Source organism: Cotesia glomerata, unplaced genomic scaffold (assembly GCF_020080835.1).
Source record: "Cotesia glomerata isolate CgM1 unplaced genomic scaffold, MPM_Cglom_v2.3 scaffold_16, whole genome shotgun sequence".
In the NCBI taxonomy this organism is placed as follows: Eukaryota; Metazoa; Arthropoda; class Insecta; order Hymenoptera; family Braconidae; genus Cotesia; species Cotesia glomerata.
This window is the reverse complement of record NW_025401997.1, coordinates 61995-88283: the sequence shown is the minus strand read 5'-3', so window position 1 is coordinate 88283 and position 26289 is coordinate 61995. Positions and strand designations below refer to the sequence as shown.

Sequence of the window (26289 nt, the reverse complement as noted above, 5' to 3'; positions counted from 1 at the left end):
TAGAAAGAAACGTTTACGGTTCGAACATATTCAAAAAAAAACACAGCATAATAAGAAGTACACATTGCAAATTCAAACTAAGAAACTTACCCATTTCATCTTGCGTTGGACTATTCGATCTCGAGGATCCACCCGAAGTACTAGGCTCACCTTGTACTATATATAAAAAAAATGCAGTGGTTTGAATCAAAAAATTTTTTTTTTCTTTAAAAGAGAAAAAAAAGTAAGAAGAAGAAATGTTTAATTACTTACCGAAATTCGCAGCGTCCATAACAAATAGCTGATTATACACGATAGTCAAGCACCAGTTCACACGAAATACACGACACAGGAGCCGGACAACAATAGGCAGAGGAACTTAATTGCAAGAGTTATAAATCCTTTTCCCCTTCCCACCGGAAAATCTAATGCCCAAAAACTGAGCACCAACGGAAGGTGGGGACACGAGGTACACTGCAAGCTGAGTCGAGACCCTTATCCTTTTGTCTATAGTGCATATCTCCCCTTCTTTCGTTCACATTTCAAAAAAAACTACATATTAACTAAATATAAAAAAAAAAAAAAAAAAAAAAAACAGAAGTCACATAAGCGGATTTTCTTTCATATGCACATTTATCGGATCCGCAACTAAAAGTCTGACGTATATAAATTTGTTGAAAAGAAAATAAGAACATAAAACTTTCTTTTTTTTTTGAAAAAAAACTGGGCCGATAAGGCTTGAGAGAAATTTTTCCATATGAAACTAAAAATATACTTACAATTAATATGAATAAATTATTTTAATATTGTTACCTTTATAATTAATGTAATCTCTCAAGGACTATCGTTATTGTTACTATTAGTCAAGCTAAGTCCTCATTTGATTTAAAATTCAATAGATTACAAATTATAAATGATTTTCGTGCAATATCTTAATTGCCTATTTAAGTACTCGAGTTAATTTTTAAATTTCTAATTGAGATAAAGAAGCGACAAAATCGTTTATTGTTTTACGAAAATTAAATTATTCCCACAGCATTGCGTAATAATAATTCAATAGTAAATGAATCTCTAAAAGTATAATTACAGTGATACAATATATATAAGTAATTTCCTATTCAATATCGTAATGCCTAAGCTTTTAAAATATAGGAAATAAATTGTTAACGCTTAAGCAAATAGTATCACCAAAACGAATTAAAATAGCAAATTAAATGAGGATACAGTATTTCAAAAAAATAACCTGTGAAATTAATTTTTGTTGTAAGGTCCGTGTGCGGACAATAGTTCTTACGTGATAGCGTCACAAATAAAAATTGATGAAGCACTGCATAGTTTATGGATTAAATTTTTGCATCAAAATATTATATAGAGAGAATTTAAATGCAAAAACAAAATAATAACCATTTTTGTATTTGTTGTCTTACCTAAAATTTTTTATAAAACAAAAAAAAGGGGGACTTATTAATACGCTTAAGTCTCTCTACCTGTGTCTTATCGCTTGTTGCGTGCTCTCACTCGCACGCACGGGCTCAGGTGGAACAATTTTCATGTACGCTGCTAGAATTCATCAATTTATAGAACGTTATTCCGTCAAACGAATAATCAACTAAGATGTATGTAGAGACGTCTTCTTTTATTGTACTACTTGCTGTTATAAATTAAGATGCCGTCTTGTTGGTAAAAATTAACAATGTAACTAAACTTATGTCGCTAAAAATTTAAAATTATGTTTAAAATAGGATAATCACCATAATATCGCACAAAATTGTTAACGCAAAAGGGTGATTCCAAGATTTATGTATACTCAGTAGTCGTAAAACTTTGCATATTAATTATATTATAACCACAAAGCTTGTAAGGTTGACTGGAAGGATAATTTCTTTTTTTTTTAAAAAACTACATACGAATATATATGAATTTGTATATACATGTGTATTCGCGACGGGGTCGATAAAACCCCATCGCTCAATCTTAAAATAGGGAGGAATGTTACGGCCTCGCGTAACACCATAATAATCGATTAATTAGTCAAAAGGCCCTAATCAACGAAGGAGCTGAGAACTACTGTATCGCAGTACCCCTAAGAACCGCCCACCCTCGGGCCCCCTCAGTTCCCTCTTCATAGTAGCCTAGAAAAAGGCGTAACTATTATGTTAATAGTTCGCGACGCCATAACTATTGTGGGAGGGCCCTAAAAACGAGCATCGCGGGGAATCTATTGTCCGCTGTTGCTACGCGGTCCCCGATGGAAATTAAAACCGGAATAAATAATCTCCTTTATTTTTCAAAAACCATTTTCTCTGTTTTATATAAGACGAAAGAAAAACATAGATAACACTATTTACTCCTGTGGAATTTTGAAAAATACTTACAGTCTCAGTCGCGATTACTCATCGCCCCAAAAATTCCTGAGAAAAACACATTATTTGTTTTTCTCAAAAAGCCGCCTGTAAGCATCGGCAAATAAATCTTTATCTGAAACCCCATCTCGTATGCGCCCATGAGAAAAAATTAACCAACCGCTAAATAATCCTGGAAATGATATTGCATGAAAATAATCATCACGCGTTCTCATATAAAAATATTACAGCCATTAAAAATATTTATCCTTGCAAATAAATGATAAACATATAATTGTATGAACGATACATTTATTCGAAATATAATTTTATATTTGTAACCAAATTTCGGATATGATTTCAGCGAAAAATCAAAAGATTTAATCGCACATAAGCTTTGCCGAAACGGGTTTACGTAACGCGGCAACGCCTGTCCTGGGCTACGTGACTAGCCACTAGGGTACAATGGTGGATCCACGGATATAAAAACCCCAGCCGCGGAAGCAAGGCCGGCACTCATCGGGAAGTCAGTAACTAGCGTTACGGTCCGTCATAATTTTTCTAACATTAAATATTTATTTAATTGAATTTACCGAGTGCCCAAATTCAATAGACAAGCCATCGGCTTTAATAAAATAAATATTAATATTTAGACAGTAATAAAATTAATTTAATTGTGTTAAGACGGAAACGGTTAATTATCCTTACGTTCTATATTATATTGGTTGACAAGTTATCGACTTAAATAATTAATTCACGTTCAAAAATAGTTATTCAAACAATTCCTTGGATCGAGAAAAATAAATTAAACAAAAGATATTTCAACTCTCGAGTAAATAATCTGAGCAGCTGCATACGGTTATCAGCTAGCCGGAATTTAGAAAGGATAAATCATTACGGTTCGACCATCGTGAAAAAGGGAATAATAATTACCCACGTAAAACTTTCCAAAACAAAAAGAACATATACGTTGTGTGAACGTACGTCGTGATATCTCGCGTACCCTAAATAATTAACCACTGAGTCGAAAATAATAAAACAAGAAATTTATAAAACCGAGAATATTCGGGCAGCCCATACTACGTAATTACTCTATTCAAAGAAATCGGAATCTCATTGTCGAGATAGAAAAATCTCACTGTAAGAAAATTATTCGGAGAGATAGGGGAAGGTTAATCGCGATAACGCCTAGCGAGTCCATCGCGAGCATTCTCACCTGAACAAACAACGGCTGAGTCATAAAGCGAAGGCCGTAAGTAATCGGAATTAACCCAACCGCACTAGACTCCCAGAAAATAGAAAAGAGGTTCGATGCATTAACGTACTATCGCATAGCAACCTGAACACCGTACCCCATAGTCGTTATCTAGGAATTCCATCGAATAGCTATACGAAGGGTTATTAAAATTGTAGATGAGGAGTGAGGGACTTGCGAGGATATAAAAAACTCCTCAGCTACAGTACCGGGAAGTACCAGTACTTCCTATAGCCACGGTGTGATCAGTAGTTCCGCGCGATTTTCTTTTTTTATTATTATTTTAATTAATTAATCTCCAACCAGTCAATCACCGGTAGTTACTTGTATTAGCAAATCACTGTAATAAATAAACCGTAAGTTATTTGAATGTTCGGCTTATTTAATAAATACCCTCACTAATTATCCTGACCATTTAGTTAATTAGTCGACGGTCACGGTGCATCGGTCAACGACCCTCATATTTTCGACATTCAGGTACCTGGACGAGGGCCCAACAACAATCCAGTGCCTCATTCACTCAGGTATAGTTCTATCTCAGTCTAACCAATATCAATTCACTTGCCTTCTCTTTCGCTTGTGCCCTGACCTTCCCTCAAAGGGATACCCTAACGGAGCCGGGATTCCCTAAGATTTTTCGAGGCTATTACCATATAAAACCCGCGTGCAGTTACCTATAGGCGTGGTTCCCGCCTCCCGAGACATATAATCTTCGGTGATTAGTCTCAAATTTAAGGAACTGAATAGTTAATTGTGTTATCGTCACCCGGACGTAACAAAACCCAGAACCTGAACGACAGGATATTGGGTTAGAATCCTGTGCAACTATATATAGTGCTACTATAGTGCTACCATATCTAAACTTGTATTCTAGAACTCAACAAGCATCTCGTAAGGATTATTCATAACTTATCCTACTTATCCCTTATTGGGAAAAGAGATTTTAAGAGATTAATCCAATGCGAAATGAATATTTATATGAGTACATATAGATAGTGTTCGAACCAAATCCATTTTAATCTTTTCAAATCGTTTCCAATTATTTAAAGTTCCATTTTGTAATCAGAGAACTCCAAAACTCAATCGCTTAATCGAAAAATGTACGTGTGTATGTGAGCACGTATGTGTACGTTCATATGTTTGTACGAATGTTTATGGAGGTCCTTGGTTAATTAATCAACATCAATTTCTTTCATGCACTGTGTATACCTGGTACAAATTAAAAAATTTTTAATTATTTTCAATTGTTTTATCTAATCAAACGGGCGTAAATTAAACGATTAAATTTAGAATGAAAAAAAAATTAATTTTATATAATTAATCAAAACACAAATTCTTCAATCAAGAAAAATTCACTTCGAGCAAAAAAAAACTTTAATTTAGAATTTTTCTACTTAAATGAAGACGAAAAAATTTTTCAGAAATCTACGGAAAAAATATACATGGAAAATATATAAAAAAACATTTAAGCAAATATATAAAAAGTTTATACTCGATATATATTTAATTTATATGAATTTTTGCTGAAAATGTATATGAACAATTTTTTATGTTTGCCTGTATGTTTATATATAAGTTGCATCGATCCAATCTTTGAAATTTTCTGAAAATCAGTAAGAGGTGATTGGCTTAATTAAGCCGTCAACTAATGAAAATTAATTTAGCATATTATGGCAAAAAAAATTGACAGGCTTCGCCTCGGCCAACAATTACATGTGATCTGAGACATTTCTTACTTTACTTCCCAAGGTATATAATATACTATTTTGGGAATCGACGTATTTTTGTATGAAACATGCAGAAATGCAAAAAAAATTTTTTTCTCATAACTAAAAATTTTCTTGGACTTGGAAAAAAAAAACAGAATTTTTATTATACGCCCTTATGGCATCTGAGGTAGGTTCCGGGAGTCATAAGGGCATATAAAAAAATTTTTTTTCGGGAATCGATGTATTTTCATCCGAAATGTGCAGAAATGCAAAAAAAAAAATTATACGCCCTTATGGTTCTCGGGTGCCATAAGGGCGTATAATTTTTATACGCCCTTATGGCATCTGTAACGCAACATGTTAAATTAATTTTCACGAAAATTTCTAGTAACAGCCAACTTCGGTATCTTACATTTGTTTTATATATGAACGGATATATAAGGGTGATTCTCTGTAAGAACGTCTTAAATTGGTACAAAATTGTCCGACCAAATTATTTTTGACTTTATTAGAAAAAAAATTAACAAGGGCTACAAAACTATCAGGTTAATCATAATAAATAAACAGCCGGTTTAATTTTTGCTTTTTCGATATTTGTGTATCTTTTGCCATATAACATGACAGGGGACTGGTTGCCAGGGGACTGTTTTTTTTTTTTTTTTTTTTATCAAATTGAGAAAAATCAAACAAACTACACTTCTCACAAAAATAAAGGGAGCAAGAAAAAAATCCAAATTTTTAGGGGATTTTCAACAGGCTGTAACTTCTATAAAAATGATTGCACAGCAAATAAAAAAGAAGCAAATTGTAGCTCTAAGTGTCTGGTTTTCAGATCTGAGTTTGTAAATTTTTTTTTGAGATTTTTTTTCGAGTAGTATTAAGAAAACCACCGAAAAAAAATTTAGAAATTTTTTTGGTTTTTTTTTTTAATCTACGGACTTGGAAAAAATTTTTTCGACTTTACCATCATATGGACCTGATAACTTGTACATTCAGGTTTAATTTGATTTTTCAAAAATCTTGATACGAGCATTTCTCGCTGAGACTAATGTTAAGTGTGCCTTTTACTGTTCAATATACCCAGAAAAACCCTACGAAGTTTCAATTTAATCCAGCCAACCGTTTTTTTTTTCCCACGATTGAATTTTTGAAAAAATTAAAGGAGCAAGAATTTCGCTCTGAAAAGGTCATAATTTTTATCGAAATGAAAAAAAAAATTCTTCTTCATTGTTTTCCTTGCATCTGTATTAGTAACTTCGTAAACTTGCAAGAAAAAAAAAAAAAGTAAATAAAAAAAATCGAAAAATTTTCAAGAATTTTTGAATTTTTTTTTTCATAAATTGTGAAAAATTTTCGATTTTTTTTATCTTTTTAATTTTTTCAAAAATTCCATCAAGTGGGAGAAAAAAACGGTTGGCTGGATGAAATTGAAACTTCGTAGGGTTTTTCTGGGTATATTGAACAGTAAAAGGCACACTTAACATTAGTGGTTTCCGCAATATTTTTGATTGGGCGCTTGATTTTCCAAAAAACCACAAAAAGCCCTTTTTTGGTTGCTTTTTCAAATTCATGTAATGATTAAAGAAAAAATTTTTTTTTTCAAAAATTAATAACCAATCCTTGTAGAGTTTATTCAAGTTTTTGAAACCAACCTTGAAATTTCTCTGCGATCATTGGTTGCTGAGATATTGGTTATCAAAGACAAAATGATCTTTTTCCATTTAAACACTGATATTTCAGCGAGAAATGCTCGTATCGAGATTTTTAAAAAACCAAATTAAAGCTGAATGAACAAGTTATCAGGTCCATATGATGGTTAAGTCGAAAAAATTTTTTCCAAGCCCGTAGATTAAAAAAAAAAAACCAAAAAAATTTCTGAATTTTTTTTTTCGGTGGTTTTCTTAAGATTACTCGAAAAAAAATCTCAAAAAAAAATTTACAAACTCAGATCCGAAAACTAGACACTTCGAGCTACAATTTTCTTTTTTTTTATTTGCTGTGCAATCATTTTTATAGAAGTTACAGCCTGTTGAAAATCCCCTAAAAATTTGGATTTTTTTCTTGCTCCCTTAATTTTTGTGAGAAGTGTATTTCAATGCATTCAACTTTTCAAGTTCTCAACGAATGTTTCCATTCATTAGAATAATATTAAAACTTATGGATCCAATTTTATAAATAAATTATAAATAAAAATAGTTACCAGGGGACTGAGTTTTGAAGTGGCCAAGACACATATTTCCAGCACAAACGGTGCTTTGACACTAAATAAAATGGCGATAAAGCGCTAACAGCCCTATGGTTATTAACTCAAGGCTAGTAAGATCCTTATAAACCTTACAAAAGGTAAAATAACACGCCGTATTTTTTTTTTTGGCTTTAAACTTCTAGCAGGGACTGTTCTTGAAATGCCTGGGACAAACTTTGGTTTAATGAATTTAAAGAAACAAATTAATTTTCGGTACTTTTTATTGAAGAAGATTGTTAGTTAACTAATTAAGTTTATAAACATTATGGACAAAATGATATATTATGGACGAATAACTTAAAATTTGATCTTAAAGTTTCAATTTTGGGAATGGGACAGCCCAGGGGACTGTTATTTCGGTGGTTTACGATGTACCTGAAGTTCCAAACGTTTTTTTATGAACGAAAATCAAAAAAAAATTTTTTTTACTCCTGAAACTGAAAATGGTTTTTCAGTTTCAAGAAAAGACAGTGAGCCCTATAAATGATAGAATGGCTCCTCAAAACACAGAAACTACCCCTCCAGCTACCCCAAACGGTTATGACATTAAAAAGAAATTCAGAAAAAATCCTTCCGAGGGCCCTTTGAAGCTGGCGATTTTTTGTAAGACTCCTACAACACCCCCACACTATATGAAAAATCATCAAGCCGTTAGCTGCCCCAGAACTACCCCTTCAGCCACCCCAAACACTTATAGCATAAAAAAAAAATTTGTAAAAAATCCTTCCGAGGTCCCTTTGAAGCTGGCGATTTTTTATAGGACTCCTACAACATCCTCACACAATATAAAAAATCACCAGGCCCTTAGCTGCCCCGGAACGACCCTTCCAGCCACCCCAAAGTTTTACAAGAATCAGAAAAAAATTCCGAAAAAATCCTTCCGAGGGCTCTTTGAAGCTGGCGATTTTTTGTAAGACTCCTACACCACCCTCACACAATATAAAAAATCACCAGGCCGTTAGCTGCCCCAGAACTACCCCTTCAGCCACCCCAAACACTTGTGACATAAAAAAAAAATTTGTAAAAAATCCTTCCGTTTAATTAAAATTTTAATTTTGGGAATGGGACAGCCCAGGGAACTGTTATTTCGGTGGTTTACGAATTTATAGCAAAAAAACCAAAATTTATTTCATTTTAGTTTTCAATGCTCCAAATAGAAATTTTTTTTTACTTTCGTAATAAATTTTTTTTAGTAACAAAATAACAATTTTTCTAATAAAAAAATGCCTGGGACAGCAAAAAACATCCTTACAGAGAATCACCCATAAGCAAATGTATACAAAATTTTTCGTATAAATTTTTGGCGAAAATTCATGAAAATTAATTTAGCAGATATATGATCATTTTCATAATTTTTTATTTAACAAAAAAAAATTAAAAGAAAAGTTGACAAAAATTTTAAATGCATTTTTTTTTTTTAATTATTTTTTGGAACAAATTTTTTCATTAAATAAATTAAAAAAATGATCAAGTGACTGGTAACTTTTATTTCATCGAAAATTCACATGATATTAAAGTAAGCAGTCTCTTAATAATTTTTTAATTTAATTTAACAGAAAAATTTTTGACAAAAAATTATTTTTTAAAAATTGCATTTTTTATTTTTTTAAATTTCTACATGTCACTTTTTTCTTCTCTATTTTTTGCCATAATTTGTCTGTTAAAAAAATTGTAAAAATTATTAAATATCTGGTAAAATAATTCACATAAATTATATAAATGTGGGGTATAAATTTTTTATATATTTTTTCCAAGACGGCTTTGAAGAAAAGTACAAAAAATATTTCATTCTTACCTTCGTATCAGTCGTTTCTGAAAAAAACGTTCAAATATCTCTTGACATGTGTTTTGCAATAAAAAAACTTAATATTACATCCAATGCACAATATTTACATTCGTAAATAAATACTCAATATCACACACTACCACATTTCATCTGACTCACCAACACTTGACACTGCACATTAGATTTATCTTAAAAATAAACACAGTCGCAGGTTTTAGTGAAAAAACAAAATAATTACACTATCAAAAAGATTTTTTCACCATTAAATTTATCAAGATAAGTATGATTCATTTTTTCGACTGAGTAAATAAATTTATATTCAATCAGCGTACATATTTTCCGCAAACGCAGGAGAGACTAGTTGTAAGAAAAACACATACGACCAATGCGCGGTACTGACTCCGGCAAACTGAGTCACGCGTGACAAGAGAGCCTGCGAGCGACAGTTGCGCTTTTAGCGGAACATTTTGAAACTGCGCGATGTTTTAACGCAACGGCTTTATCCAACTTTTCTTATCCCGTACTTTTTTAACGTACTCACCACCGTCGTACTTATTTTATTGAACGGTAATAAAATTTTTATCGAAAGATATAAAAATGTTAACAGTACACAAATTGTTGAATTATTATTTTTATTTTTCTTATCACATTTATTAATTTTAATCATAATACTAAAGTAAGCCGACGTTTGCGAATTTACAATTTTTTTTTTTCATTTATTAAATTAGAACTAAAAAGTATTTTTTAAAAATTGCACTTATAGATTTTTAAGTCTTTTACAAATAAAATTTTTTTGTAATAATTATTTTAATAAAAAAAATTATGAAAATTTTTAGATGTCGGCTGACTTAATTTTCATGTTTTAATCACAAGTATCTTAAATTACTTATTGATATAAAAAAAAATTAGAAAAACGGTTGACCCTGAAGGCCATCCCTGCAACTTCCCGCTAATTCCATACTTAGGCGCTTAAAATTGCACCAATGACGTTTTTGAGCTCTTCGAGCTTAAAAATACAATTTATGGGTTATTTTGAGCTCTCCGAGCTCAAAGAGATTGCTTTCCTATGCTTTTGAGCTCTTCGAGCTCAAAAATCTGATAAAGATTTAATAAGACACTATTTTGAATTTTTAAACCGCAATAACTTTTGAATGAATAAACTGATTTTCACGCGGTTGGCAGTATTCGACGCAGTTTTTCAAGCCTCACAAAGAATCTCAAATTTTGAATTGATCGCGCTAGGAATTTCGGAGTTATTACGAAAAAACACTTTTTTCGGTTTTCTTTCGTTTACGATATCTCTCGAACGAATCAATCGATTTTGACCGGACTGGTGGCGATCGACGTGATTTTTTGAGGTTGAGAGCTGATTAGTTTTTGGAATTGAACCATCAAGCCGTTTAAACGTTATTCCAAAAAAACCACATTTAAAAAAAAATTTTTTTTCAGTTTTTTGAAGATTTCTCAAAATCTATTCATCTGAATCGGTCCAAAAAGTTTTCAAAATCTAAGTTTGGTAAAGCCCTTTCGAATAGCACCAACCGCGATGAAATCGGTCTAGCCGTTCAAAAGTTATAAGCGGTTCACATACTTTCACACACACACACACACACACACACACACACACACACACACACACACACACACACACACACACACACACACACACACACACATACATACAGACACCGTGACAACCTCGCGGGGATAGTCAGGGAAGCTTCCTGTGACCTTCAAACGTCGAGATCTGATGAAAACTCGATTTTTGCAAAACGGGGTGAAAACAATAACTTCCCGATTTTTGAAAATCTTCGATTTTCTTAGCGGGAAGTTAAAAATTAGGAAAACCGTTGACCCTAAAGGCCATCCCTGCAACTTCCCGCTAATTCCGTTAATACCTGGCCGCTTTTTTGAGCTCTTTGAGCTCAAAAGTATAATCTGTGTGTTGTTTTAAGCTCTCCGAGCTCAAAAAGATACCTTTTCTATGCTTTTGAGCTCTTTGAGCTCAAAAGTCTGATAGAAGTTTCATAGAACACTATTTTTTGAATGTTCATACCGCAATAACTTTTGAATGAATGAACCGATTTTTACGCGGTTGGCGGCATTCTACGTAGTTTTTTAAGCCTTATAAATAATTTCCAAGTTTCAATTGGTCAAACTAGAAATTTCGAAGTAACTCTGAAAAAACACTTTTTTCGGTTTTCTTTCGTTCACGATATCTCTCGAACGAATCAACCAATTTTGACCGGATTGGCGGCGATAGACGTGGTTTTTCAAGGTTGAGAGCTGATTAGTTTTTGGAATCGATCGGTTGAGCCATTTAAAAGTTATCCCAAAAAAACCACTTCAGAAAAAATTTTTTTTCCTACTTTTTTTTAGATTTCTCCAAATTTCTCAAAATCTATCGGTCCGAATCGGTTCAAATTTTCAGGAAATCTAAGTTTGGCGAAGCCCTTTCGAATGGCTCTAACCGCGATGAAATCGGTTCAACCGTTCAAAAGTTATAAGAGGTTTACATACTTACACACACACACACACACACACACACACACACACACACACACACACACACACACACACACACACACACACACACACACACACACACACACACACACACACACACACACACACACTCGGGGCAGAAGAGATACTGCTACCGGGCGCGTCCCGAGCGGATGGGAGAACGCTCGCTGTCCTTGGATGACACTTAATCTCTTAGTTGATGAGGTACAGCGGGTAGGAGCCAAGCAAAATAACCAAACAAAATACGCTCCCGTGGACAAAACTCCCCTTTAATGGGTTGGTCGCACTAACTGACCTAACAAGACGATCGTTCTCTGCTGTGACCCACTGGGAGTGACCGGAACCTCGTGTCGTAGTTTCCGACGATGCAGGCCACGGCTGATGTGAGCTTGCTCTGCCGAGGTGTAAGTTGCAGCAGTGGATCAGGAGCCAGCCACTTCGGGCCTTGATCAGGAAGTACGCAGTGAGTGTTAGAGATCGGAATCTTCACCGCTCCGAGCGAGTCTAGTCCGTCCGTGTATTCTGGGGCTGGCTAAGTGTCGGCTAGGCCTCAGGGAACTGGGGTAGGAGTACTATCTCCGAGGGTACACCCGTTCCTAGTTATGACAACCCGCTCTACTCCGTACGATGCGCTGGTGAATTTAAAAGTATGAGTAAAATTCAGGAAAACAACAATAGTGAAAACGGGCCTCATGCCCAACAAGCAGCGATTGAAGCAAGCGCTGAAATGAAGCGGTCGCAAGCGTTTGAACGCCTTGAAAAGCTGACCAGTGAGCTAAATGACTTCATCCAATCTAAGGTCAATATCCACAAGGAGATTAAGACCAAGACGACCAGCGTAGCCAATGCCCTCCAGAGATTCAAGAAACTTGATGAAGAATGGTGTTTAACAGTACGACGCACTTCTCGCACTACACCGGAGAGAAGCATTCAAGCAACTATCGTGAATGAAGAAGCAATGGACACTGGAGCCGAAGGTGACGGTGAATCAGTCGCGGAAGACAGAATCAGAACTAGCAGCAAGTCAACTAAGAGAAAAGATCGATCTTCTCCCGACCCAACGATCTGCCAAGTTGTGAAGAAAAAGGACCTGAAACCAAGCCCTCCGAAAAACACGGCAGTGAAGAACGCCGGAAAAAAAGAGGTGACTGAATGGCAGAAGGTCCAATCCAAGAAGGAGAAGAAGGAGCAAGCGAGAGAGCGGTTACCAAAACAACCGGTGAACAAATCTCGGCCGGAGCCTAAGCGGGAAAAACCGCGAAAATTCATCAAACCAGATGCCTTAATTATTCGACCCGTTGAGAAGGCAAAATATGCCGAGATACTGCGTCGGATTAAAAAAGATGTCCCACCAGATCAGACCCGTGACGTCGTTGACAAGGTTCAAAAGACGAATGATGGGAATATGCTCATTACGCTTTCCAGAAAGACCGCAGACAAAGGACAAGCTTTGCTGAAGACCATCAAGAGCATCCTTAAAGAAGAAGCGCAAGTCATCTGTAAAGGCCCAGAGGAACAGCTTGAAATCCGGGACATTGACGACGAAACAACTAAAGACGATGTCCGGAAGGCCTTTACAAGAGGCAGCTGGAAATGACTACGAAATACCTGAAGATGTCATTAAAATTCGTCCGGCCTACAGAGGTACTCAAACTGCTTCGGTACGATTGCCAGCAGCAATAGTGCAGAAGATACTCGGAAAGACAGGCAAAATAAGGATTGGCTGGGTAAATTGCCGTGTCAAAGCAGTTAAGGCACCACTACGATGCTATAAGTGCTGGCACTTTGGGCACACTACTGCCCAATGTAAAAGCGAAGTCGACCGATCTGGGCTTTGCATCAAATGTGGGCAAACAGGTCATCAAGCTGCTCAATGCCAAAATAAAGTGGAATGTGCGTTATGTGCGGAAAAACCTGGCTCTCAGGACACTGCTCACCGGTCTGGTTCTGGCCGATGTCCAGTCTTCCAAGAAGCACTCCAGTAGCTGACAAATAAACGAACATGAGGATACTGCAGCTTAACATCAATCACTGCGAAGCTGCGCATGACCTGCTTATGCAGACAGTACGGGAATTAAAGCTCGACGTTGTGCTTTTATCGGAGCCATATAAACATTTAGCTGGACAACCTTGGGAGACGGATATCACCACGAAAGCTGTGATCTGGGCTTGTGGTAAGCTCCCTTTCCAGAGTGTAGCTACCAATGGCAGCGCTGGCTTTGTAGCAGCATCAGTAGATGGCATCCGTTTTTACAGCTGCTACAAATCACCTAGCCTCTCAATTGCTGAGTTTACTGACTTCTTGGATCGACTGACCGAGGACGCGAAGCAACATCATCCAGTGGCGATAGCCGGGGACTTTAACGCCTGGGCAGTGGACTGGGGCAGTAAGCAGACTAATGGACGAGGAAGAGAGCTGCTAGAAGCTCTTTCTACACTAGATGTAGTCTTGCTCAACAGTGGTGACACGCCGACCTACACCAAAGGTGACGCAAGCTCGATTGTAGACGTCACTTTTGTCAGTACCAGCCTTGCTAAAGGTAACACTAACTGGAAGGTACTGGATATCTACACTGCCAGTGACCATCATGCGATACTCTGGGAAACGTCAAACGACCAGAACCTCCGGGGGCCTATCAAGCAATTTAACACCGTCGGTTGGAAGGTGAAATCTCTTGACCCAGAAGTATTACTAACAGCCCTCGATAGTGATCCGATAGAGACTGGATGTGCAGAAGAACATACTAAGGCTCTGATGATGCGAGTAACACAAGCTTGTGATGCCAGTATGCCTCGCAAACGTGTTATGAATTCAAGACCTGCGTTACACTGGTGGAATGATCATATCAGCAACCTCCGTAAAGAGTGTCATCGAAAGAGAAGAATATCACAGCGTGGCTATCAACGACCTTACTCTGCAGTGCTGATCGCAGAGTACAAAAAAGCTCGTCGTGAACTTAATAAGGCCATAAAAGAGAGCAAAAGAAGATGCTGGAAAGAGCTCATATACGAGGTCGACAAAGACGTGTGGGGTCGGCCGTATAAGGTGGTCATGACGCACCTGAAGAAACAACAAATGCCGTCACCTACGTGTCCCCAACTCCTTCAGAAAATCGTCACTGCGCTGTTTCCACAGCAACACAGTCTCAATTATCAGTCAACGCAAGATGAACTGGACGACATTCCACCTGTCACTGAAGAAGAATTGTTGGAGGCCTGTAATCGGGTAGGAAATAATAAAGCGCCGGGATTGGACGGAATCCCTAATATAGCCTTGAAAACCATCATAAAGGCAGCACCAACATTATTTCTAGACGCTTACAACGCATGCCTCAAGGAGGGGACTTTTCCTCGTAAGTGGAAACAGCAACGGTTAGTACTTTTACCTAAAGGAAAGAAACCGCCAGAAGAACCGTCATCTTACCGACCACTCTGCATGCTAGATACAGCGGGTAAGATATTTTAGCGTATCATCCATCAGCGAATAGATGCAGTAGTCGACCCACTCTTGGCAGACAACCAGTATGGATTCCGGAAAGGACGATCAACCCTGGACGCGATCAACCGGGTTGTTAATACGGCCAAAGAGGCGATTGCAGGAACTAGATGGAAGGGTGGAACGAAGAAGTACTGCCTGGTGGCTGCCTTGGACATCAAAAATGCTTTCAATTCCGCTAATTGGGACTGCATCATGCAAGCTCTCGACGAGAAGAACGTGCCAACATATCTTTGCAGACTAGTGATTAGCTATTTTACAGATAGAGTGCTGAAATACGATACAAAGAATGGTCCAAAAGAGTATGATATAACCGGTGGTGTGCCACAGGGCTCTGTTCTTGGTCCACTTCTGTGGAATATCATGTATGACGGGCTCCTGAGACTGAAGCTTCCAAGATGTGTCAAACTGGTAGCGTATGCGGATGATGTTGCCGCAGTGATCGTCGCCAAACACCTCGACGAGATTCAACATCTGTTTGACATCACTTTTGAGAAGATCAACCAGTGGATGGATACAGTGAACCTACAACTGGCCAAGCAGAAGACCGAAGCAGTGCTTATTACCAGCCGAAAAGAAGTTGAAACAATTAAGATTAATGTCGGTGACCGAGAAATCACATCACAACCATGCAACATAGATACCATCGTGGCGACCCCAGGAACCCAACACTATATCCAGATTTTAGTTAATTATTATATGTATTATTTAATGTGTTTCGTTAGTTAATTTTGTTTAAAGTATGTTTTATTATTTTTGTTATTTGTGTGACGCACCCGGCGAATTGGGTATATTCTGCCGGCTAAGCCGGCACGAGAGGGCATTAAAGAGCCGAAATTTTATTGTTTATTTATATCTTTTGTCATTTTTTTTAATTGTTTAATTAAAGACCATATATTGGTATAAACTGATACGGAATTCGGAATTTTGCCGATAAAATCCGATGAGGGAAAATTATTTTGCCTCGGGCGTTTCGTTTTTTTTGGGCACAACGAGGATTGTTTATTATAATTATTGTTAAGTAATGATTATTTATGTTTAATTTTGGTATGCGCTAAATGTCCGCCCGGATAGGCTCGAATTTTGGAGAATCCAAAATCATAAGAATTGGCCTGGAGAACGCTGTGTAAATTATTTTAGTGCGCCGTAGAATAGCTGTAAGAACGCCCAAAATTATTCTAAGTCCCGGGCAAAAATTTGTATGGAAACGTATTCTGTTGAAAATTGAAGTAATCTGTTGAATTGATTGAATGCATTTGATATTTAATTTTCAAAGTGAAAATTAAAAACTTAGAATTAATTGACGTTTATCGAGCTTCCAAACCTGGCGATAGGTGTCTAAAACGATCCTTCCGTTTCGCTGCAAGTGACTTTTTGGAAAAATGATAAAGTCCCAAATTTATCGCGGAAGAGACGTCGAGTACCACTGAGACGATTTTCCCTGTGGAGGCTATCCAGAAGGAAAAACGCTAAGGACCTCAAGTTACCCAGAGTACGACTGTACCAAGGTAAGTGGAGCTCATCTCTTAGGGGTACAACGGACTCCCCGTACTCCGACCTTCTGTCAGGGTGCGGCAGGTGATCATAGTCGAGTAGGAGGGATCGAGCTGGAGGCTATCCTCTCGATCTTTGGGAACGGCGATTAGGAGGTCGAGGAAGTCGGCTAGATACCTCAACTTCGGGGACCTGGGGGGCAGCACCGCGGGAGAAGGGAGCTGGAGACTATCCTCTCGTTTCTCCGGGGAAATCCCGAGTAGGAAACTGACCCACTAGTGCCGCGAATTGAATAACGCGAATTTTGGAAACTCCCAGACGGTCGGTAAAACAGAAAACGATCATACTAAAAAGTCGGTAAGCAGATTCCTGTTTTACCATCAGTCGGTAAAACAGAAAACGATCAAACTAAAAAGTCGGTAAGCAGATTCCTGTTTTACCATCAGTCGGTAAAACAGAAAAAATACCGGAAAGCGCGGTTTTGGACGAATGAGTGTGACTACCATTTTGTAAAGGTGATAGGAGGGTGTTCTTTTCACCACAATGTTTAATTATTGTTACTAAATAAACGATTTCTATTGTTTCTTCTATTACGTTTAGTTCTGATTTATTCGGACAATCCCCTGTTGACCCTGGACATCGGCGAGCTCTAAATTCGAGCCGGGGATTTTATTGATATTGTCTAGTACGGTCTATTCCAGGACTTTCGGATCATGAAAACTAGACTCGGCTTAATTTAACTGTTTAGATAAATAAAAGGGGTTAAAATCCCTTTTATCACGAATTTTACCCGTTACAACCATTTATCCGTTATCTGGGAGTGATGCTGGATGCACGACTCAACTTCAAACAGCAGGTGGAACATGTCAGTGCCAAAGCGTCAGTAGTGAGGGCTAGTCTCGCACGGCTGATGCCTAACATTGGAGGCCCAATGCAGAGCAGGAGGCTACTATTGTCATCAGTAGTCACATCAGTGCTCACTTACGGAATATCCATTTGGGCTGATGCACTGGAAACCCAAGAATCATGGAGAAAAGCTGGACCAATATACCGACAGAGTGCCCTACGAGTAGCTAGTGCCTTCCGCACTCTATCAGAAGAAGCAGTGTGCGTCATTGCTGGAACCCTACCTCTTAGAGTTCTAGCAGAGGAAAGACGGGCCCTTTACCAACGAAAAAGGTCAACTGCACTGAGCCCGGAAGAACTTAGAATTGAAGAACGGCAAAAGAGCATAGGCCGATGGCAACTACAATGGGATGCTGCAGAGAAGGGTAGGTGGACGCACCGTCTCATACCTCGGGTCGACATTTGGCTTAACCGGAATCACGGTGAGGTCAATTACTATCTTACGCAGATGTTGTCGGGACATGGGTGTTTTCGAGAGTATCTACACCGCTTTAAGCACGATGACTCTTCGGAGTGCCCGTCCTGCCCAGGAGCTGCTGAAGACGCGGAGCACGTCTTCTTTGTATGTCCTCGTTTCGATCCACAGCGTGAAGAACTGGAGAGGATCCTGAACCAGAGAATGCAACCAGATTCACTAGTAGAAGCAATGTTGTCATCAGAAGCTGCCTGGAACGCTACCAACACGTTTGCAACAGAAGTCCTTAAAGACTTGCGTTCCACCGAAAGAAAAAGAGCAAATAGCAGAAGATAGAAGGAAGATAGTTAACACCTTAGCCACCAGAAGGAAGAGCAGTAGCTAGATCCTCCCTTCACGAAGTAATGCCTGACGGCGGTTTCCATGAGGGATTAGAGGAAAGAAGGAAAGGGGTTTAGGGTTTAGTGGGTAGGGGCGTTAGTGTCGAGTTAGTATGACGCTGCGTCGAGTCGCCACATATCCAGGCCAAACAGCTATGCCTAGAATCCGTAAAAAGGATTCCCCCCCCCTACAAAAAAAAAAAAAAAAGGTGTGTGTGCGATTCACACACGATAGAAGTGAAACTTCAGTGAATCGACAAAAGAATGAGATGAATATTTATAACAAGGGTAGGATAATTACAAAGTTTAATTGTTCAAAAATGAAAGTATTTTGATTAATTTTAAAAGATATTTTATATTTTATTTAACATATGTTACATAATCTATTACTCAAGTTCCATATTTTCAGTTTCAACAAATGATACAAGAGGCTTATGATAACTAAAATACGATACAAATATTTTAGTTTCAATTTGGTTGATATATCTTTGGAACACTGCATCTATTACCGTTTTTGATCTTGTAGTTGATTGAGTGCGATTGTTACACATTTTTAAATAAAATGTTGTATCGAGAAACTCAATCAAAGGAAGCGCTGTATCTGATGCAAAATTTATGTTAAAATCCCCACTTAAAATCATCGGAATTTTATCATAATTCTTTTTGAGAATTCGCGATACCTCTGGGGTATATTTGATCAAATTTTCATGTATAAATTCAATAACTGATTTTATTGATTGGTTGGGAAAGATGTAAATTGCTACGATCAAAATTAAATCTCCTTGGTCATTTCTGCTCTCACAGGCACATATTTCTCCAACTTTCGAAAGCTGAACAGACAATGATTCTAGCTGTTGTGCATTGAGATCCATTTGTGGCGTAACAACACGGGCTCCATCATTTACGTTGTGATAAATTGCTACTCCGCCTGCCCTCGTACGTGGTCTTTTGTAATTAACAACAATATTAAAATTTGGAATGTCTACAATATCTTCATTATTCATCCATGTCTCCGAAAGAATTAAAAAATTTGACGATGACACTATATTGTCATGTTGCAGATCTTGTACATGAGCTCGTAAGCTTTGACAGTTAAAGGTAAACAGTGACATCCCTTTTCTTTTATTTAAGAAATCATATAAAACATTTGTAATTGTCTCAAGTCGATTCAAGTTCAGCCTTCGAAATTCATGTTGTAGATCAATTGTAGATACTGACGCTCTTCGGCCATGGTAAAATTTTTTATCATTTTTTTTTTGAAACGAGATATAAGCCGTTTATTGATGTAACTCGTGATAATGCGACGTACAGGAGTTGTTGAACGTGTGATTTATCATATTCATATACAATCTCACCAAAAGTAGCTCCCTGGGACTTGTGAATCGTCATTGCACATGCAGAGACTAATGGGAAATGATTACGTTTTTACAATAACGGTTTTATTAGGTACTAGTGGTATAGATGATGTTCTGCGATCTATTGGTACTGCCAGTGGATGAAGATTATTTTTTTGAATTGATGCCGCTGCCTTTCTTCTCAATTTTTCTCCGATTTTTGGAGATTCTGGAAATTCTAGCCATAAACGACCTATCTCTCCTTTGTCATTACATTCAATGAAAATTAATTTTCCCGTCGCACCATTTGCTAATCCATCTGATACATCGATGTTAGTTGTTATCATGTATGGTTTGTTCAAAACCAATGTAATTTGATATGGCAAACCTCCTGTATCAATAGTTGACATTTTATGTAATTTTTGACGCATAGAAGTTTGCTGTTCAACATTTCTACATCCAATATATATATCAGTTGCCTCTGAATTCACTTTTTTCTTCTATAGAATTCAAAATTTTATTGTTGTATTCAGCAACTGAATGATTATTAAAAACAATCGTATACCGTCTGGACAAAGTCTCTCAGCTTCTTCTTCAGAGTAAATCCGTGACTCAATTAAATCTAGCTCTTCCTGATCTAACAACTGTCCATTACCAATTTTTGTTAATATTGTTGCAAAACTTTGATTAGCTTGTCGCATAACTTCGTTTAGTTCGAAAAATTTCAACCCTCGCCATAGTGTTGAACCTGCTATTTGTCGTTTTATTTGTTTGTAAATTGGGGTAGCACGAACTGGCGGTAGTTGACGTAGATCACCAATCAAAATTATATCTAATCCACCAAAATGGACTTCAAAATTACCGGTGATTTGCTTTAACCTTGAATCTATTTGGGACAACAACTCGGCTCCAATCATACTAATTTCATCGATAATCAATACACGAACATATTTAAAAAGTGATCTATATTGTTGGGCTACTTCAATAGATAAAGGAAGCAACTTTGAAAGACTTATCTTCAGTGCAGTGTGTACTGTTGTCCCATTGATAGCCACAGCAGCTTTACCAGTAGAAGCACAAGCGATATAAGCATTACAAAACCCATCACTTTCAGAATATCGATTATAAATTTCCATTAATAATTTAATAACAAATGTTTTACCACATCCAGCTGGTCCTGTAAAAATATTTGCAGCGGAGGAGGATCTTCCAACTGAAGATTGTAAATGACGTGCATCAAAAGTTCCTTTTGTTTTTGGTTTGCCATTTTCATCAGCTCATAATATTGGTCGTTAGGCATTAAATTTTCTTTCCGTTTTGCAATGGCACCAAGTTTATTTAGGGTTGCGAGACGTAAATCACTGTTTACATCCGAATTCGGATTGTCATATAGCGTTTGGAATGGATTAATTTCTGGAAATCTAGTGGCAATATCATGAATCTCATCGTCATCGTCTGCTTCTTCATTTTCGCGACATAGTTTTCGGCATAGCTCTATAGTTTTATTAATGTCTAAGTCAGATTCAAACTCTTTACGTCGCTCCAGAATTTGATTTTCATTTTCGTCGTAAATCCTAATAAATTTCATCTCTTCAAGAATCTCGAATTCTTCATTCCGAAATGGGATATGCAAAGTCACCATTTCTCTTTTATACTCATTTATATCTGAGGCTATGTCATAATTCCTATAACGAATGATGCGTTGTTGCTTTCGACGAATATAATCACCTTGCGAATTTTTAGTAAAATTAGCAACGAATTGTGCAAGTGATAATTCTTCCATTTCTTGTGGCCGCTTCTCGTATTTATCAAACCAGTTTTCCTTCCAAATACTTGTTGAATCTTCATCGATATTTAATTCATCTAATTCTTTTTGTGTTCGTCTAATACGCTGTCGTTCAATAGGCCAAACGGTGGGAATATAAACTATGGAGACTGAACTTCTAGACATAGGTTCACGAAGAAGGTACCACGCTGCTTCCTGGCTTGTTAATTCAACGGTGTTGAGCATATTAACACTCATTTTTCTAGTTATTTCTACTATATCAAACTCAGAGTTTTCATCCATGATTTCATGAATTTGTCTTTGTAAATTACTTATACCCCTATTAGTTTTATTGACATATTCAACAACATACGCTGCACATGAGTATTCTTCGATAATAAATTGCATATCTGTATTTGATTGTAAGACATTGAGAATAAAAGGATTGAAAGGGTTGTGCCATTTTTCTTTAGGTTGTCGCTTCAAAAATACTTTAGGTCTGGTAATTCCAGCTTCAAGAATATGAAAATAATCATTATCAGAAGTTATATGATTTTGTGCATAAAACATTTCAATATTCTCGTAATCATTGTTCTCAAGATTAATTTGTATTTGTTTATACCGCTTAGCGTAATCAGCATATCCTGGATGATCTTTCTGCATTGGTTTTAATATTGTAGTGGATTTACATGGCATAAATGGAGCATCAAATCGGCATTTCTGAGGTTGATTGGCATGTACTTTTTATAACAGGTAAAGGTATGTTTGTGACTTTGCAAGCGAATATGTCCAGAAGCTTCTGATGAAGAAATTGATATCAATTGATCAATCATCATTACAGTATCTTGATAGTTTGTACCAAGAGGATCTGATGGAGCGTCATTCAGCCACAATAAAATATGTGCATGAGGACTACCACGATGCTGAAATTCAATTCGTTTAAAATAGTCGACAACATAATAATTTCCAAATGGGCTGTTCTTCTTTGATTGGAGAATAGTTATCAATATATTGACTATTTTATTAAAATAGATAGCACAGGTCACAGCATCTTCATTCACTAGTGTAGTCTTAGATATGTAATCCAGTGACGCAGCTTGTTCAGCTGAAATTTCAGTACCGTTATTTTTTAATTTGTACAATAATTGTATTAAATTGGTCCATCCGATTTCATTGGCACTCAAAGTAAGAAACATCGTAGGTTTTCCTAGTTGCCGAATCATCGCAAAAGATCTCTTTCGATCGCTCCAATACCATACTGAATTTGGTATTGAGCGCAGAAAAAGCTAAATTACTTTCGATACAATTATTAATGTAGTCAGCTGACTCAACTTGCTGCCGTGTAATATTAGTATTTTTTCCCACATGTTTAAATGCAATCGTAAGCGAGTCACGAACTCTTAACCTCATAATTTTCATTGCTAGATATAATAAATGATGTGGAGTAACTCCACGCCGATCTGATCTTCGTAATTCGCTAGTTGCTATTGCGAACGGTGTTGCATTTACTCCCTCTCTGAATTTTCGGAAATGACCCAAATAAATCGATGGGAAAGAAAGTTCTTCGGCATTTTCATCAAAAATTATACTTTTGGGAATATTATATTCTCCAGGAGCGATCCGTAAATACATATCTTCATTCCAAAGTAGAGTTTTCTGTTGTGCTGTTAGACTCTCTTCGACCGGTATATCTTCACTCATTTCTTCTAGATCGATTTCATTATTACTATTATTGTTGAAGAAGCTTTCATCAATTTTAATATCGTAAAATAAATAAAGTGGAGTTTGAAGCAAATACTGAAGCCATGCACGAATTGTCCTTTTATTAACTAGTCCCATTAAATAGCTTGATCTATGTATTATTTTTCTTTTAATGTGTACGTTAATACAGTAATCATCATCGACATTACGGGGTAAGAGTTTTACCATATTGTTTACCTCGACTGGTACATTAATGATTTGTCCATAAATTCCATATTGCCCATGAACATGTCGTAACCGTCGAATTTGCATAAATGGAACTCGTGGTGAGACAAGTCTTTCCGAAATTAAGTCAAGCGGTGGTAAAACCTCAGGTATTTTTTCATATTTAAAACCGTTATAAGTAGACATTATAGGAATCACTTTCCTCCCAATTGCTTGGTAACACGTGTTGCACAGTAAAATATCTTCAACTGTATTGTAATTTTCAACTATTACCCTTAATAATTGTTCATCTTCAGCACGTGGTGATTTTAAATCTAACTTAAACCACAATCGATCACAAACGGAGCACTTATGACCAAACATATTGTTTAAAAACTTGTCGTTAAATTCTTTATGAGCAAACTTATTTCGACGAAACCGTGAGTATGGAATTTCTGGCTGTACATCTACTGGAGGGTTATCTGAAAAACAATTCAAAGTATGTAACGAGTTATCTATCGACTGTGTATTGAGAATCAATTCCTTAAAAAACTAAAATTTTTTACATCGTAAATTCGAAAAATGTATATAAAATTAATTTTAAAAACTCATTTTAAGATAATGATTATTTTCAAATATGGTTATTAAATTATATGTACCATTTAAAAATTATCCACTCTTTAGTTTAAAATTAAATTATTTTTTTTTAATATCATTTTAATTTTGAATTTTTTACAATTTATTTTACCATTCAAAAATATTCATCCGTCTTAAAATTGTTTTTTTTCCTATAAATCTAAATATTAAATCATTTTGTTAATTTAAGAATTATTGAATTATTGAATATAAGTTTAAATTAAATTAAATTTTTTTTAATATTTTAAATCATGAATTGTAAATTAGGTACATGTTTTTAAATTAAATTTTTAAGTTTTTTAAGTTTTTTCATTAAAATTATTATTAAATTGAAAAATTTCTTTAAATTATTTAACATTAAATGATGAAAGTTAGTATTAATTATTAGTACTTACAATCATTATTTACTAAATTATATCCCGTTGGAACACTATTTTGTTGCTGAGAGTGGTCTAAAACAGAAAAAAATAAATAAGGTTAGACACATGATGTATTGAGGTTATATATATCCGAACAAAAACAGTTTCACTGTAAAAAATTGCGCCAAGGCCACGTTCATGAAACTCATCTCAATAACATTTGCACTTTACAAAAAAAAAAAGACTCATTTTAATAATTTTCATTCTCTACAAAAAGATGTGAAATACAAAAAAATACCAAGAAACCGTCATAATGTTGAAAAAATTGAAAAAAAATTTGTTGAAAATTAAAAAATAAAAAAAAAAATTTTTTATCGTACTTGGCGCGCGTCATTGAGTACCCCAAATTTTTTCGGAAGAATTTCAACTCAAGAAAAATCGATTTGGCTTGTATATATATAATCATATTATATATTTATATAGATTTCATTAGTCAAGGATACTGAACTCATTGAAACATTGCTTAGTGTATCAATTATCAGTTTTAGTGCAAAAACCCGTTCTTAAAATTTTTTTTTATATCTTTAGTGAAAAGAACTGTCAATATAGTGGTGTGTTCAAGAAATCTGAAATTATACAAAAGTTTTGAATTCATTTTTTTTCAGCTTCGTCATTAATCTTTAATGAAGAACCTTATGCAATATTAAAGCTTGATATTGCTTCATTTAATTGTAATTAACACATTTTGATTGGCACTCACACCGCATTTTCCCAATTTAGTCGGCCATATGTTTTATTTTTTAGTAAACACAATTCTCACAATGCAACCAACCCAACGTATGCATGCGTATCGACTTATATGTAGTTTGTCATAACTGCGTATGACATGTCGATTTTACCTAACTTTTGTAAAACTTATTATGAAATAACATAGGTTGACTTACTTATAAAATTCTCAACATTAAAAGGATGTTTATTTATCCTGAAAAAATTTGGGGTACTCAATGACGCGCGCCAAGTACGATAAAAAATTTTTTTTTTTATTTTTTAATTTTCAACAAATTTTTTTTCAATTTTTTCAACATTATGACGGTTTCTTGGTATTTTTTTGTATTTCACATCTTTTTGTAGAGAATGAAAATTATTAAAATGAGTCTTTTTTTTTTTGTAAAGTGCAAATGTTATTGAGATGAGTTTCATGAACGTGGCCTTGGCGCAATTTTTTACAGTGAAACTGTTTTTGTTCGGATTTCATATCTTTTTGTTAAGTGTTATTTTTTGCTCACTTCTTAGTACAAAAGGTAGTCAGTAGTGATCTATCTACTCTCACCTCAATAAAATCAAGCAATTTTCTAGAACACAAATGTATTTATTCTATTCTTATTGCATTTATGTATATAGTATTCTACTACTCTTACAACGGATTTGAACGGAATTTGTCACCATGGCGTCTACCGAGTCTAGGACATTGTCAATATTTAAATTAAGTATCTATTGATATTCACAATAAATTAGTAATTGTTAAATCTGATACACATTTACACAAACTAATATTTGAAAAATCAGATCGATATCATCGCATTGAGCAATTTTAACAGCTTGCATGAATTCTAGTACTCCTTCGACAGTTGCCAAATTAAATTCACCTAAACGAAAACATTTTTGGTTGGCTTCTTTCATATCATTATATTATTTTTATTATTATGATTTTTTTTTACTTAGAATTATAATTTTTTCAATTTTTGTTTCGTTGTTTG

The 26289-nt window shown here is 35.7% G+C and overlaps 1 protein-coding gene across 1 annotated transcript; it reads right to left on the bottom strand.

Annotated features, from left to right (window-relative positions):
- Positions 1-22802: 22802 nt before the first annotated feature.
- LOC123273894 lies at positions 22803-24640 on the bottom strand. Its single transcript, XM_044741374.1, has 2 exons — positions 24569-24640; positions 22803-24019 (listed from the first exon to the last, which is right to left on the bottom strand). The coding sequence occupies exon 2, from the start codon at positions 23919-23921 to the stop codon at positions 22803-22805; it is 1119 nt and encodes a 372-aa protein (XP_044597309.1). The 5' UTR covers positions 23922-24019; positions 24569-24640.
- Positions 24641-26289: the final 1649 nt, after the last annotated feature.

Excerpts from the sequence above, each read along its gene's own strand:
- LOC123273894 (XM_044741374.1), bottom strand. The coding sequence starts at position 23,921 with ATGTTTGGTCATAAGTGCTCCGTTTGTGATCGATTGTGGTTTAAGTTA.